A 15,710-nucleotide genomic window follows, 5' to 3' on the forward strand; every position below is an offset into this window, starting at 1 on the left:
TATGCGTGTTTCACGCAACGCGGTGGAAGAAAATGCCCCAAACACGATGGACCTTTAAAATTGTCGGCACCTTGGAAATCCTATTTTTCCGCGCGAGCTAGACATTGAAGTCCAGGGAGAATTTCCATAGATGCCACAGCGCATATCCGTGGATGTCACCGGTTCCTCCGCCGATGCCACCGTGTACCTACGTGTGATAAAACAAAGAAATGATACTATCAAGTATAACATTTCCGAAATGATTCACCAAAAAAAAAAGCCAACATGCATGCCCCCATCCCATTCATTGTTTAGAAATTAGCTATATTTCACTCAATTCTTGTAATTGCTGTTTAATGATACGTTGGTGTTTTCGGTACATATCCGTATGTAGACTTCCCTGCAGACGTTCACACCTTTTTATGAAACGCCCAAATTCTCGACATCCTGTATATAAACATCTGTGTTATTCCTACCACTCGTCGGTACATTGTTTCATGGTACTTGCAGTACGTATGAGTTCCATTGTAATTAGGAATATGTAATTAAGATCTCCTATATACATGTTTATATTGGAGACGAATTTCATTATGTACTCAACTGTGATGCAATGTGAACAAACAATGAGATTTGTATCACCTAAACAAATAAAAATTAGAAATAGCTTTACTTTTAAACAAACCATGTCCAACAATAAATACTGGAGGTTTTGATTTGTTTGTTTGGTTTTTTTTTTGGTTTTTTTTGTTTTTTTTTTGGGGGGGGGGGATTGTTAGAAAATTCTATGCTTTCATTAAGAAAATAAATAAAATATGTACCCCTACCCAGAATGCCCATATTTCGCATTAATGATAACACGGTTTTTTCTAACTTGATTAATATACTTTATTACACGCATGTATTATTTACTAAATGTATATATAACAGATTTTTGTCTTTATATCTCTGTATACCATTACATAATGGTGATTCGATCCAATAAATTCAATTGAGTACATGTAGTCTTGAAATATCACAATGTATACAGTTGACAACGATTGAAATAAATATGCAGACGTTTTCTCGTTTATTCAGTGACTCACAAACTTGCCCGTCTTCTGAATGAAAGTTGTAAAATAAACGCACTAGGTTTTGGTCAGTTATAACATAATACTTGTATTTATTGTAGTTATAGTTACACGTGTGTATATCGTACACGTGTTTTGTTTATATATTTACCGGAAACCAAATTTCATTGGTTTCTATTTAAATTTCTGTTACCTGTTATACAGGTATTTGAATTAGAGAAGCACGGCTTCTCGTGATTTTGCAAGTAAGGAATTGGCCCCATTCGAAGGCTCTCTTCCTGTGCGTTTTGACATGGCACCCACCCACCCACCCACCCACAAAGCATTTATGAATTGTTTTATTACTGATCTTATTTTCTCATTGTAGAAAACAGAAGATGTATTTTTTCTAAGAAGATGTTATATATATACTTATAGACGTCAATAAACTGCACTCTTGAGAGCGCTTCTGTACCTACACACTGTGTTTATTCAGTGGCGGACTTAAGGGGGGGGGGCGCAGTCGGCGCGCGCCTCCCCTAAAATTTTCAAGCTTAAGGTAAATCGTGGTATCTTGTTTAGGAAAATGTACTAAACAATGTAAGAAGCAATAATTTCTTCCACTACCGGAGAAATAAATGACAAAATCTATTGATTTCTTGAATTACTTTATTGGGAGAACTTTTTTTTTTTCAAAACCCTTTAAATTTGCGTCATTTTATTAATTTCACCTCATAAAAAATGATAAAAAATAGTACAAAACACTAAATAGGAGATATATTTCAAGCCCTATAAAATCTGTAAAATCCAGGAGCTTCCGGGGGCTTCGCGCCCCTGGGACCCCACTAGGGCTTCGCCCCCAGACTCTCTGTCTCATAAAGTGGTGCCCCCCGTAACCACAATTCCTGGATCCACCCCTGCTATATATGGGATAAGTTATTTATGTTCGGTTGAGTGTAACGAATTAGAACATAAGGTTTAAAAATTCATCTCATCTCCGCTAGAAATGTATTTTGGGTCAACCGTGCCTTCGTGGACGAATAATCTTGGCCAGCGAAGATACGGAAAAATACCTAGATAGTCCGCTTGCATAAACATGTATTATGAAGGTTAAATCGAAGAATTATCCAGTAAATCTAATGATGTTGTAGTATAGCTTGTATTTGTCTAATTTTTGACTGAGAGGGAGATAGACAGTTGAGCACGTAACGTCGTTTTCGAAGGGCGGGGGGAGGGGGGGGGTGAAGAAAACAATATGAGAAATAAAAAAAAATATCAGAATGAAAGGGGATGGATTTTAAATCAGAAAAAAAATTGCACTTTCAAGATTTATACTGAACGTTTTCAACTTCCTGTATCTGCATACATTAATGTATATGATAATAAATGATTACCAATACTCTCTCTCTCTCTCTCTCTCTCTCTCTCTCTCTCTCTCTCTCTATTTGACCAATCAGAGACAAGGATACAATAAGAATTAAATTATAATGTGACGAAGACCCTAGGAATTCGCATGGTACATGTATGTACTTGTTATACAAAAATCATTGCATTATCCAGACACCCCCAATAAACATTTTTTTAAGGAAAATCTCTATCAAAGAATATTTTACTGAAGAGGGGGATGAGAAGTTTAAAAGAAAAAAAAATTAAAAACCAGGTTTTCTCAAAAACAAAATATATAGTGTTTGGTATCGTTGAAATTGGCTCAAAATGCTGAAAAACAATATAGGCTTCAGGGGAAAAATATTTACACTTTTTCTTTTCTTAGAATTCCACCCTATCATGATTATTTAGCCTGAGGTACATTTTCACATCTCCCGCAAGGCGCCCGTGGTGAGAACAAAGCTCTTAGAAGATGTGTGCATTCACAAATAATACACACCGTGGAACACGGAGGACACGGTGTATCTCCGTTAATTTTCTACCATGGTCGTACTAAGGTGGGATTTATAAAACTCGTGTCGTGTACTATATATGCTGTTACAATGTTATTTCTACTCGCAATTTTATGAGCGAGGGTTTTGTGAAATGAAGAACAAAACAGTATGGCCACAACAGGAGACATACATGTTAACAAAAACAAATTACTCAATATCTCACATCTTCCTTCGGAAAACCGAAGAAAGGCGTACTAAGTCTGCATCTCGTCTTAATGTACACTCAAAAGTGGCACAAAACATCCAAATGAAATGCCATTTATAAGCGCGTAAAATCTCGTAATGAAATATGAATTTCGTGGTTTTAGAACTAAAACAGAAACTATGAAATTTATTCATTGAAAAAAAAAAACTATTTCAAATGATTATGTTTTTATCTTGATAAAAAATCGAATATTTATCAACATGCAATGCAAGGTGAAGATAACGAACAGTGAATCTCATCACTCCTATAAGCAATACAAAATAGATAGGTGGGCAAACACGGACCCCTGGACACACCAGAGGTGGGAGGAGTAAGCATCCCCTGTTGACCGGTCACACCCGCCGTGAGCCTTATATGCGTTCTTTAAGGTGTTTGATTATGTACATTGTATGTTTTAAGCTAATTTATACTTTTTGTGATCTTTTGGGGGTAAAATTTGTCTTATCGATTGTGCTAATTGTGGACTTTCTTTTAAACATATGTAGAAACCTCAGAGGACACCCATTATGTGGAGAGGGATCACTGCTTGACTGTTCTGTCTGGACGTGACCAATTTACACACAATCTCTCACCCACCACCACGGTGACAGGATCGATATTTCGTATCATCTCTACCTGAAACTTCGTTATCTGGCTATGAACTATCGGTCAGACAGAGTATTTAAAATACCCGGTAGTATCCTTGATAAAAACAAAACAAGACCATTACCATGGTAATTATCAGGCGAAGTTCTAAATTATGATAGCATTTGTTTGCGTTCAAACATCGAGTGCGGTTTTGAGATTTAACAATTTACATAGTTAGCTGTTCCTGACCGGATGAAACTCAACCATTTAACCAGGTATGTACCACTGAAAGATACTGAATACATGATTAAATCATGGAGTGTTGTGTATAGTACCGTTAACATGTTGTTTACAACTACGTTAAACCGTGTAGTGTTATGTTAGGTGCCGTTAGCGTGGGGTTTTTTTCTGAGTGACGTTAAATCATGGAGTATAGAGTTTATTACCGTCAGCGTGTTGTTTACTGGGTGATGTTAAACCATGGAGTGTTGTGTGTAGTACCGTCAGCATGTTGTTTACTGGGTAATGTTAAACCATAGAGTGTTGTGTGTAGTACCGTCAGTGTGTTGTTTACTGAGTGATGTTAAACCATGGAGTGTTGTGTGTAGTACCGTCAGCGTGTTGTTTATAGTAATGTTAAACCATAGAGTGTTGTGTGTAGTACCGTCAGCGTGTTGTTTACTGGGTGATGTTAAACCATAGAGTGTTGTGTGTAGTACCGTCAGCATGTTGTTTACTGAGTGATGTTAAACCATAGAGTGTTGTGTGTAGTACTGTTAGCGGGTTGTTTACTGAGTGATGTTAAACCATAGAGTGTTGTGTGTAGTACCGTCAGCGTGTTGTTTACTGAGTGATCTTAAACCATAGAATGTTGTGTGTAGTACCGTCAGCGTGTTGTTACTGAGTGATGTTAAACCATAGAGTGTTGTGTGTAGTACCGTCAGCGTGTTTACTGGGTGATGTTAAACCATAAGGTGTTGTGTGTAGTACCGTCAGCGTGTTGTTTACTGGGTGATGTTAAACCATAGAGTGTTGTGTGTAGTACCGTCAGCGTGTTGTTTACTGGGTGATGCTAAACCATAGAATGTTGTGTGTAGTACCGTCAGCGTGTTGTTACTGAGTGATGTTAAACCATAGAGTGTTGTGTGTAGTACCGTCAGCGTGTTGTTACTGAGTGATGTTAAACCATAGAGTGTTGTGTGTAGTACCGTGAGCGTGTTGTTACTGAGTGATGTTAAACCATAGAATGTTGTGTGTAGTACCGTCAGCGTGTTGTTACTGAGCGATGTTAAACCATAGAGTGTTGTGTGTAGTACCGTCAGCGTGTTTACTGGGTAATGTTAAACCATAGAGTGTTGTGTGTAGTACCGTCAGCGTGTTTACTGGGTGATGTTAAACCATGGAGTGTTGTGTGTAGTACCGTCAGCGTGTTGTTTACTGAGTGATGTTAAACCATAGAGTGCTGTGTGTAGTACCGTCAGAGTGTTGTTTATAGTTATGTTAAACCATAGAGTGTTGTGTGTAGTACCGTCAGCGTGTTGTTACTGAGTGATGTTAAACCATAGAGTGCTGTGTGTAGTACCGTCAGCGTGTTTACTGGGTAATGTTAAACCATAGAGTGTTTAGTGTAGTACCGTCAGCGTGTTTACTGGGTGATGTTAAACCATAGAGTGTTGTGTGTAGTACCGTCAGCGTGTTGTTTACTGAGTGACGTTTAACCATGGATTGTTGTGTGTAGTAGAGTCAGCGAGTTGTTTATAGTTATGTTAAACAGCTTGTTGAGATTAGGTTCGTGCGTGTTTTGGTTATGTTCATATCAACAGTGACTTGTGTATAGCTATGGTAATGTGATTCCGTATACATTGCGTCAGCGTGAGTTCGTGTTTGTTATAATTTAATCTTTGTTAAAACAACAACGTGTTGTTTGTAGCAGCGTTTGCACAAGTTCGTGTTGGTTATCACTAATCCGTGACGCAAGGATGCTGTGTTCTCTCGAAAAAGCCTAAATAATAAGAAGCGTTAAGTGTGTGACGTTGTTCCGTAATGTAAATGATAAGAAACATGATGTATGAGGCGTAGTTATGAGGCGTTGTTATGAGGCGTAGTTATGCCATATAATAACAATGTTTCCTTGAATGACTGTGATGATATGTTCCCTTACGTAGATATTGAAAACAAAGTTACACTGTAAATCAAATGTGGGGTTTTGTTTTGTCATAGAATAACGCATTTGCTTTCTCGCTTTTTTTCTGCGCAAGTTTATGAGATAATGATGCGCCTATGTTGTGTTCCCTAACGTAATTCATAAGAAACTTGAAGTGTGAAGGGTTGTAATGCCATGAAATAACGCAATGCTGACTTGTATGTGTGCTGTTTTGCTGCGCGATTGTATGAGGTATTAACGTGACTTAGTAGTGTTCTCTCGTATAAATCTATAATGCAAAGTTTGAAGTATTAGGAACTGTTGTCTCGTAAAAATTAATACAGTCCTTACTTGGATGAATGTGTGATAATTTTCTGTGCTAGTGTGTCCATGTTGTGTTCGCTTACGTAAATAATAAGAAACTTGAAGTGTGAGGCGTTAGAATAAAGGTATGTTAACTTCGTCTCGGCGAGTGTATTGTGCAGCGCTGTTGTGTTCTAGATACAATGAGATACTTGAATAGGGATGCGTAGTTATGTTGTAAACTGACGCCATACTTTAGATATATCAATGATATCTTAAAAGATATCTAGGAAATATCTTGAAAAATCTTGTCAAGAACCACTGTCAGAAAAAGAAAATTTACATGAAAGCTTCTGTGATCTACAAATCTTTAAAACTGAACTGAGTCCTGATTAATCATGTTTGTTTTTAAAATATGCAAGTTTTACCAGGCAAAATATATTTTTTGTTTGTTTCCAGCGGTAGGGTGATACCACAATGGTGGATTTTAAAGTTTTATAGAGGTAGGGTGATGTTAGAGTGATTGATTTAAGTTTTATAGAGGTAGGGTGATGTCAGAGTGGTGGACTTAAGTTTTATAGAGGTAGGGTGATGTCAGAATGATTGATTTAAGTTTTATAGAGGTAGGGTGATGTCAGAGTGATTGATTTAAGTTTTATAGAGGTAGGGTGATGTCAGAGTGGTGAATTTAAGTTTTATAGAGGTAGGGTGATGTCAGAGTGGTGGATTTAAGATTTATAGAGGTAGGGTGATGTCAGAGTGGTGGATTTAAGTTTTATAGAGGTAGGGTGATGTCAGAGTGGTGGACTTAAGTTTTATAGAGGTAGGGTGATATCAGAGTGATTGATTTAAGTTTGATAGAGGTAGGGTGATGTCAGAATGGTGAATTTAAGTTTTATAGAGGTAGGGTGATGTCAGAGTGGTGAATTTAAGTGTTATAGAGGTAGGGTGATGTCAGAGTGGTGGATTTAAGTTTTATAGAGGTAGGGTGATGTCAGAGTGGTGGATTTAAGTTTTATAGAGGTAGGGTGATATCAGAGTGATTGATTTAAGTTTGATAGAGGTAGGGTGATGTCAGAGTGGTGGATTTAAGTTTGATAGAGGTAGGGTGCCGTCACAGTGGTGTATTTAAGTTTTATAGAGGTAGGGTGATGTCAGAGTGGTGGATTTAAGTTTGATAGAGGTAGGGTGATACCACAATGGTGGATTTAAGTTTTATAGAGGTAGGGTGATGTCAGAGTGGTGGATTTAAGTTTTATAGAGGTAGGGTGATATCAGAGTGGTGGATTTAAGTTTTATCGAGGTAGGTTGATGTCAGAGTGATTAATTTAAGTGTTATAGAGGTAGGGTGATGTCAGAGTGGTGGATTTAAGTTTTATAGAGGTAGGGTGATGTCAGAGTTGTTGCTGTACAAAAATCATTGCATTATCCGGACACCCCCGATAAACATTTTGTAAGGAAAATCTCTATCAAAGTCATTGAACATATGTCAAATGTAATTTATTTTAAAAATAAATCATTCGATGGTTTGTATTTTTGCTTCTATTAATTATGAGATTGAGGACTGCTCGTTATCTTCGCCTTTCATGTTGTACATGTATGCTTCTCATTACTGAATATACTAATTCACATTCAAAACAACAGGAATTGCCTGCAAGTACGCATTATTTAAACATAGAATTGAAGAATATTTTAATGAAGAGGGGGATTAGAAGATTAAAAGAAAAAAAAATTAAAAACCAGGTTTTCTCAAAAACATAATATATTATGTTTGGTATCGTTGAAATTGGCTCAAAATGCTGAAAAACAATATAGGTATCAGGGGAGAAATATCGACACTCTTTCTTTTCTTAGAATTCCACCCTATCATGATTATTTAGCCTGCGGCACATTTGCACATCTCCCGCAAGGCGCCCGTGGTGAGAACAAAGCTCTTAGAAGCTGTGTGTATTCACAAATAACACACACCGTGGAACACGGAGGACATGGTGTATCTCCGTGAATTTTCCACAGGGGTCGTACTAAGGTGGGATTTATAAAACTCGTGTCGTGTACTATATATGCTGTTACAATGTTATTTCTACTCGCAATTTTATGAGCGAGGGTTTTGTGAAATGAAGAACAAAACAGTATGGCCACAACAGGAGACATACATGTTGACAAAAACAAATTACCCAATATCTCACATCTTCCTTCGGAAAACCGAAGAAAGGCGTACTAAGTCTGCATCCCTTCTTAATGTACACTCAAAAGTGGCACAAAACATCCAAATGAAATGCCATTTATAAGCGCGTAAAATCTCGTAATGAAATATGAATATAGCAAGATTTGAATTTCATCGTTTTAGAACTAAAACAGAAACTATGAAATTTCTTCATTAGAAAAAAAAACCCACCATTTCAAATGATTTCTGACAGATGTTTTTATCTTGATAAAAATCGAATATTTATCAACATGCAATGCGTTCTTTGAGGTGTTTGATTATGTACATGTACATTCTATGTTTTAAGCTAATTTATACTTTTTGTGATCTTTGTGTGTAAAATTTGTCTTATCGATTGTGCTCATTGTAGACTTTCTTTTAAACACATGTAGATACCTCAGAGGACACCCATTATGTGGAGAGGGATCACTGCTTGACTGTTCTGTCTGGACGTGACCAGTTTACACGCAATCTCTCACCCACCACCACGTTGACAGGATCGATATTTCGTATCATCTCTACCTGAAACTTCGTTATCTGTCTATGAACTATCAGTCAGACAGAGTATTTAAAATACCCGGTAGTATCCTTGATAAATAAACCCAAAACAAGACCATTACCATGGTAATTATCAGGCGAAGTTCTAAATTATGATAGCATTTGTTTGCGTTCAAACGTCGGGTGCGGTTTGGAGATTTAACAATTTACATAGTTAGCTGTTCCTGACCGGATGAAACTCAACCATTTAACCAGGTATGTACCACTGAAAGATACCGAATATATGATTAAATCATAGAGTGTTGTGTATAGTACCGTTAACATGTTGTTTACAACTACGTTAAACCGTGTAGTGTTATGTTAGGTGCCGTTAGCGTGGGTTTTTTTTCTGAGTGACGTTAAATCATGGAGTATAGAGTTTATTACCGTCAGCGTGTTGTTTACTGAGTGACATTAAACCATAGGGTGTTGTGTGTAGTACCGTCAGCGTGTTGTTTACTGAGTGATGTTAAACCATCGAGTGTTGTGTGTAGTACCGTCAGCGTGTTGTTTACTGTGTGATGTTAAACCATCGAGTGTTGTGTGTAGTACCGTCAGCGTGTTGTTACTGAGTGATGTTAAACCATGGAGTGTTGTGTGTAGTACCGTCAGCGTGTTGTTACTGAGTGATGTTAAACCATGGAGTGTTGTGTGTAGTACAGTCAGCGTGTTGTTTATAGTTATGTTAAACAGCTTGTTGAGTTTAGGTTCTTGCGTGTTTTGGTTATGTTGACTTGTGTATAGCTGTGGTAATGTGATTTCGTATTCATTGTTAAACCAACAACGTGTTGTTTGTAGCAGCTTTTGCACAAGTTCGTGTTGGTTATCACTAATCTGTGACGCAAGGATGCTGTGTTCTCTCGAAAAAGCCTAAATAATAAGAAACGTGAAGTTTGTGACGTTGTTCCGTAATGTAAATGATAAGAAACATGATGTATGAGGCGTAGTTATGGGGCGTTGTTATGAGGCGTAGTTATGTCATAGAATAACAATGTTTCCTTGAATGACTGATGATATGTTCCCTTACGTAGATATTGAAAACAAAGTTACACTGTAAATCAAATGTGGGGTTTTGTTTTGTCATAGAATAACACATTTGCTTTCTCGCTTTTTTTTCTGCGCAAGTTTATGAGATAATGATGCGCCTATGTTGTGTTCTCAAACGTAATTCATAAGAAACTTGAAGTGTGAAGGGTTGTGATGCCATGAAATAACGCAATGCTGACTTGTATGTGTGATGTTTTGCTGCGCGATTGCATGAGCTATTAACGTGACTTAGTAGTATTCTCTCGCATAAATCTATAATGCAAAGTTTGAAGTATTAGGAACTGTTGTGTCGTAAAAAAAATAATACAGTCCTTACTTGGATGAATGTGTGATAATTTTCTGTGCTAGTGTGTCCATGTTGTGTTCCCTTACGTAAATAATAAGAAACTTGAAGTGTGAGGCGTTAGAATAAAGGTATGTTAACTTAGTCTCGGCGAGTGTATTGTGCAGCGCTGTTGTGTTCTAGATACAATGAGATACTTGAATAGGGATGCGTAGTTATGTTGTAGACTGACGCCATACTTTAGATATATCAATGATATCTTAAAAGATATCTAAGGAATATCTTGAAAAATCTTGTTTAGAACCACTGCCAGAAAAATGAAAACTTTACATGAAAGCTTCCGTGATCTACAAATCTTTAAAACTGAACTGGGTCCTGATTAATCATGTTTTTTAAATATGCAAGTTTTACCAGGCAATGTAGATTTTTTGTTTGTTTCCAGCGGTAGGGTGATACCACAAAGGTGGATTTTATAGAGGTAGGGTGATGTCAGAGTGATTGATTTAAGTTTGATAGAGGTAGGGTGATGTCAGAGTGGTGGACTTAAGTTTTATAGAGGTAGGGTGATGTCGGAGTGGTGGACTTAAGTTTTATAGAGATAGGGTAATGTTAGAGTGATTGATTTAAGTTTTATAGAGGTAGGGTGATGTCAGAATGATTGATTTAAGTTTTATAGAGGTAGGGTGATGTCAGAGTGATTGATTTAAGTTTTATAGAGGTAGGGTGATGTCAGGGTGATTGGTTTAAGTTTTATAGAGGTAGGGTGATGTCAGAGTGGTGGACTTAAGTTTTATAGAGGGATAAGTAGGATGACTATTTCAAAATCCCAAGAACCATAAGGGTCATGAATAATCATAAGTAAGAAGATTAATATGTTTTACAGCATGACCGTGTTTAAGGGAAAGCAAAAGGTATTTGTATCAGTAGTTTTATCCATAGCTGGATAAAAAGTTTAAAGTTATCCGGACGTGTACGGAAAACTGTTAAAACAACCTAAAAAAAGAAATGTCAGTTTCAAAAATGCTTGAAGGACTTATACATTTCATTCCATCATACTTCATAGCGATTTAGCTTCCCAACACAAATTGTCATAGGAACAAATACTGTCTGATGTGATTCACACTAATTGTTGGGCCATTCATTACAAACTGTATTTAACTATGGATTACACCGTTTACCTTAAAAAATATGGGGCTCATGGATAGTGTGAGCTGTCTAAAGAGGGTGCTTACTTCTCTTAGGTAATTAATCCCACGTCTGGTATTCCGGGGGGGGGGGGGGGGGGGTGGCGTTTGCAAAAGTCTTAATTTTGTATTCCTTACAGTTGTTATGAGATTAATCATTGTTCGTTATATTCATTTTTTCGTGGAAGTAAAAAATATGTCAGTAAATGTACGTAGATGTTTATATGGCGAAAATATTGGTATTTAAGATGATGTAGCCCTTGTGTGTGTATATATATATATATATATATATATATATATATATATATATACGTGTAGATGATATGAACAGATATATTTCAATGTTTATTATTTTTCCTCTATCTCCATCATTATGACTTTGTTTGGTTCCAGATTATATTCCTCAAGTCAAAATCCTTCACATCATGGACACACCAGGAGATAGTACACAATATAAAGTAAAACAGTGTTCTCAATGTCAGGGGGACACCGAGTTTTACTGTAACACATGTAAACGTGATCTGTGTTCAAGGTGTAAAGAGATCCATGTCATTGATTTACATACTAAAAACCATGCTGTCGTGATTTACCGTGAGAAGTTTGGATACATCCCCCGACAAGAGATCCAGACAGGTTCTATGAAATGTTCTGTCAGTCGTGTGAACTTTCTGTCTGTTTCCGATGTTTAGAGCACCGAAAACACCAAATACTGGACATTAGAACAGCCTATCAAACAAAGCGACAACAACACCGAGAAATCATTGACAACATCAGAAGTGAGACTCTCTATAAATGTCGTGTTCTCCTGGCAGGAATTCAAACTGATATCAAAACTTGTCCCCCACAAATCTGTCACCGTCAATCACAGATGTCAACAATAGCCCAGAGACTGTAGGATCTGATAGACACTGTGGTATGTGATGTTAAAACAAGTTACAGAGGTTTATTGATTGATAGAATACAACAACAGAAGAAAAAAGTGAACAGACACCTCACCCACATACAAAACTATGAAGACAGGTATGAACAATCAGCAAACAGAGCGGTACAATTCCTCTTGTTTATAAAGACCAGTCGTGTCTCCCAGATAAAGAACAGTCCTAGTCAGTTATTGAGTGTCATCACAAAAATCCAAATGACAACAGGAAAACGACAAGTAGGAATAGACGAGTGTGTGAAACTGACGTCCACACCTGTATTACACACGTCTGTCTGTGTGACAGGTGTTAGTTGTGTGTTACACATATCTCCTGTGACGTCAGATCGGTTATGGGTATGTGATTGGTTCAATTCCATCTTGACAGACACAACAGGAGTCACTATACACCGTGTGACAGGTATATCACCGGGGTTTGGAGTACACACAGTGGACAGTTCTGATGAACTGATTTATATAGACAGTGATTATAACATCAACAAACTGTCTATAGAGAATGGATCAGATACCACACTATTAGCAAATACATCTCCATGGAGACCAGAGTGTGTGTATTTCTCCCCGTTCACTGGAGATCTAATGATCGGAATGTATAACTATAAAACAGATACCGCCAAGATAACCCGGTACAACAGTAGTGGTCATCACACTCTGACCATTCAGTACGACAACACAGGTCACACGCTGTATAGTCATCCTCATTTCATCACTGAGAATAAGAACGGTGATATCATTGTGTCCGATTGGATTAATTATAACCGTGGTGCTGTAGTGGTGACAGAGTGCTGGGGGAGATATCGATTCTCCTACACAGGACCTCCATCAGGATCATCACTATCACCACTGGGAATCTGTACAGACGTGCTGTCACACATCCTGGTGTGTGATGATAACACCCACACAGTACAGATGATTGACAAGGATGGTCACTTCCTGTCTCTGTTATTGACACAACCGAACGGGATAGACAAACCATACAGTCTGGACTATGATAATAAAACTCACCTTCTCTGGGTCGGATCATACAACACACTGTCTGTATATAGATATATACAGAGGAGGCACTCTCTGACTGGTATGTCCTGTACTTATGTAGTTTATTGTCCTATATCAGATATATTCAGATGGGTAACTCCCTGACTGGTAAGCACTAGTGGTACTGTAGTTTATTGTAATATATCAGATTGATACAGAGGAGATACTCTCTGAAGAGAAAGTACTAGTAGTACTGTAGTACATTGTACTATATCAGATATATACAGAAGGGGTACTCTCTGACTGGTAAGTACTAGTAGTACTGTAGTTTATTGTACTATATCAGATATATACAGAAGAAGTACTCTCTGACTGGTAAGTACTAGTAGTACTGTAGTTTATTGTACTATATCAGATATATAAAGAGGAGGTACTCTCTGACTGGTAAGTACTAGTAGTACTGTAGTTTATTGTACTATATCAGATATATACAGAGACGATATTCTCTGACTGGTAAGTACTAGTAGTACTGTAGTTTATTGTACTATATCAGATATATACAGAGGAGGTACTCTCTGACTGGTAAGTGCTAGTAGCACTGTAGTTTAATGTACTATATCAGATATATACAGGGGAGGTACTATTTGACTGGTAAGTACTAGTAGTGATGTAGTTTACTGTACTATATCAGATATCTACAGATGAGGTACTCTCTGACTGGTAAGAACTAGTAGTACTGTAATTTATTCTACTATGTCAGATCTATACAGAGGAGGTACTCTCTGACTGGTAGGTACTAGTGGTACTGTAGTTTATTGTTCTATAGCAGAGATAACACAATATTCTGCGGAGAAATCGATCATAAACTATTGCTTCCATGTTGTCATTGTTATGTAACTAAAAACAATACTGTAAATGAATGGGATTGGGCAGCAGGCAAGGTTTATTTCAGTCCTGTCATTGTTATTATGTATGGATAATGAATAATTAATTAAATCAGAAGAATATTCATTACAGTGTAGAGTACTACTGATGAGGTATAATTTAGTGAGGACTGCTATTAGATGTAGTGTTTGTCATTACAGTGTAGAGTATTACTGATGAGGTATAATTTAGTGAGAACTGTTATTAGGCCAACATAAAAAATATGTTCGTTTCCGGTCGCCCGACCGACCCTAAATATATCCACCGACCCTATATTTTTTTTCTTCAATTTTCCGATTTCAATTTATCGATGTACGAACTATTACCCGAAATCATTTTGGTACGAGTTAACAATACCGACGACAACAATGGCGGCACATCTTTTAGAAGCTGCTTCGGTGTCGGCAATAAAGTTACCTAAATGCCAGTGTCAGAACCCCAATTATATTATGACAACTGTCTTGCACAAATCGATATTAAGCGACCTATTCAAGGCGAAGATTTTAAGGTGGACAGTCGTGCGGACGTGAAGTGAGGGCTAGCACCAAACGGGTCTAGACCCTGTTCGTAGTCGAACGTTTTTATTCTTTATCTCACACTTGGATCCAGTAGCAGTTCCTGCGACATATGAAGAAAATTTAATGATCCTTCACTCTTTTCAACCTAAAACGCCCGTGCACTGCGGGGATTTTTTAGGGTCTGTCGACAAGGATTTATCAGTACCTTCTCAGGGGCCGATATTCGAAAGTAGGCTCAAATTTTCCCAATTTGCGGGTAAACCTTCCCGAAAATAAAATTTTGAAAAAATTGCGTTGTTTTTTAATCGCAAATCGTGCATTCTGTTTCCTGGAACTTCTTTGCATTGTTCATGTCTCTACTGCCTCTGTAGAGAGAGGCTTTTCCTCAATGAATATTATTTGCACTCCATGCATTAATAGACTTGTAAACACATATCTTTGGACAGTATTATTAGAATTTGCTGATGCGGTCTGACCATGTTAACACTGTGTTGTGTTTCTGTGAAAATTAAAGGTTATGTTGGAATTTAATATATTTTCCCAATTTCAGCAAATTGTCGATTAAATTTTCCCAATAATGAAAAAATGGCGTTTCCCAAAATAGGCTGATAAATCCCTGGTAGAGTGCCGAAATTAGGCCCCATTCCTAATCATGGGCAATGCTGAAAAGTAGATTTTTTTCCCAAAATGATGCCAAAAAATTCCAAAATTGGATGGTTTGATGAGAATATACCATGAGGGGCCATCCAACTTCAGTGTCACTCTGTTGCAAAACATTTATGACAATTTTTTCTTTGCTGAAGACCGGAAATGAAAGCTTGTTTAAGCCACATTGATAATAAAATATCAAATGGTTAACTTTTTGCTTGTTTTTCTTATTCATTTGTATAAAACAAATTTCCCAATTTCAATCAAATAT

At 37.2% G+C, this 15,710-nt stretch overlaps 2 protein-coding genes across 2 annotated transcripts in view; both read left to right on the forward strand.

Moving 5' to 3' along the window:
• The window catches only part of LOC125659958 (uncharacterized), a 141,595-nt gene that overhangs the window by 68,153 nt on the left and 57,732 nt on the right, over positions 1 to 15,710 (forward strand). The window lies entirely within an intron of this gene.
• Positions 8,790 to 13,517, forward strand: LOC125662239 (uncharacterized). Its single transcript, XM_056150629.1, has 2 exons — positions 8,790 to 9,139; positions 11,831 to 13,517. Exon 2 carries the CDS (start codon positions 12,573 to 12,575, stop codon positions 13,512 to 13,514), a length of 942 nt encoding a protein of 313 aa, XP_056006604.1. The 5' UTR covers positions 8,790 to 9,139; positions 11,831 to 12,572; the 3' UTR covers positions 13,515 to 13,517.

Source organism: Ostrea edulis, chromosome 9, assembly GCF_947568905.1.
Source record: "Ostrea edulis chromosome 9, xbOstEdul1.1, whole genome shotgun sequence".
Taxonomy (NCBI): Eukaryota; Metazoa; Mollusca; class Bivalvia; order Ostreida; family Ostreidae; genus Ostrea; species Ostrea edulis.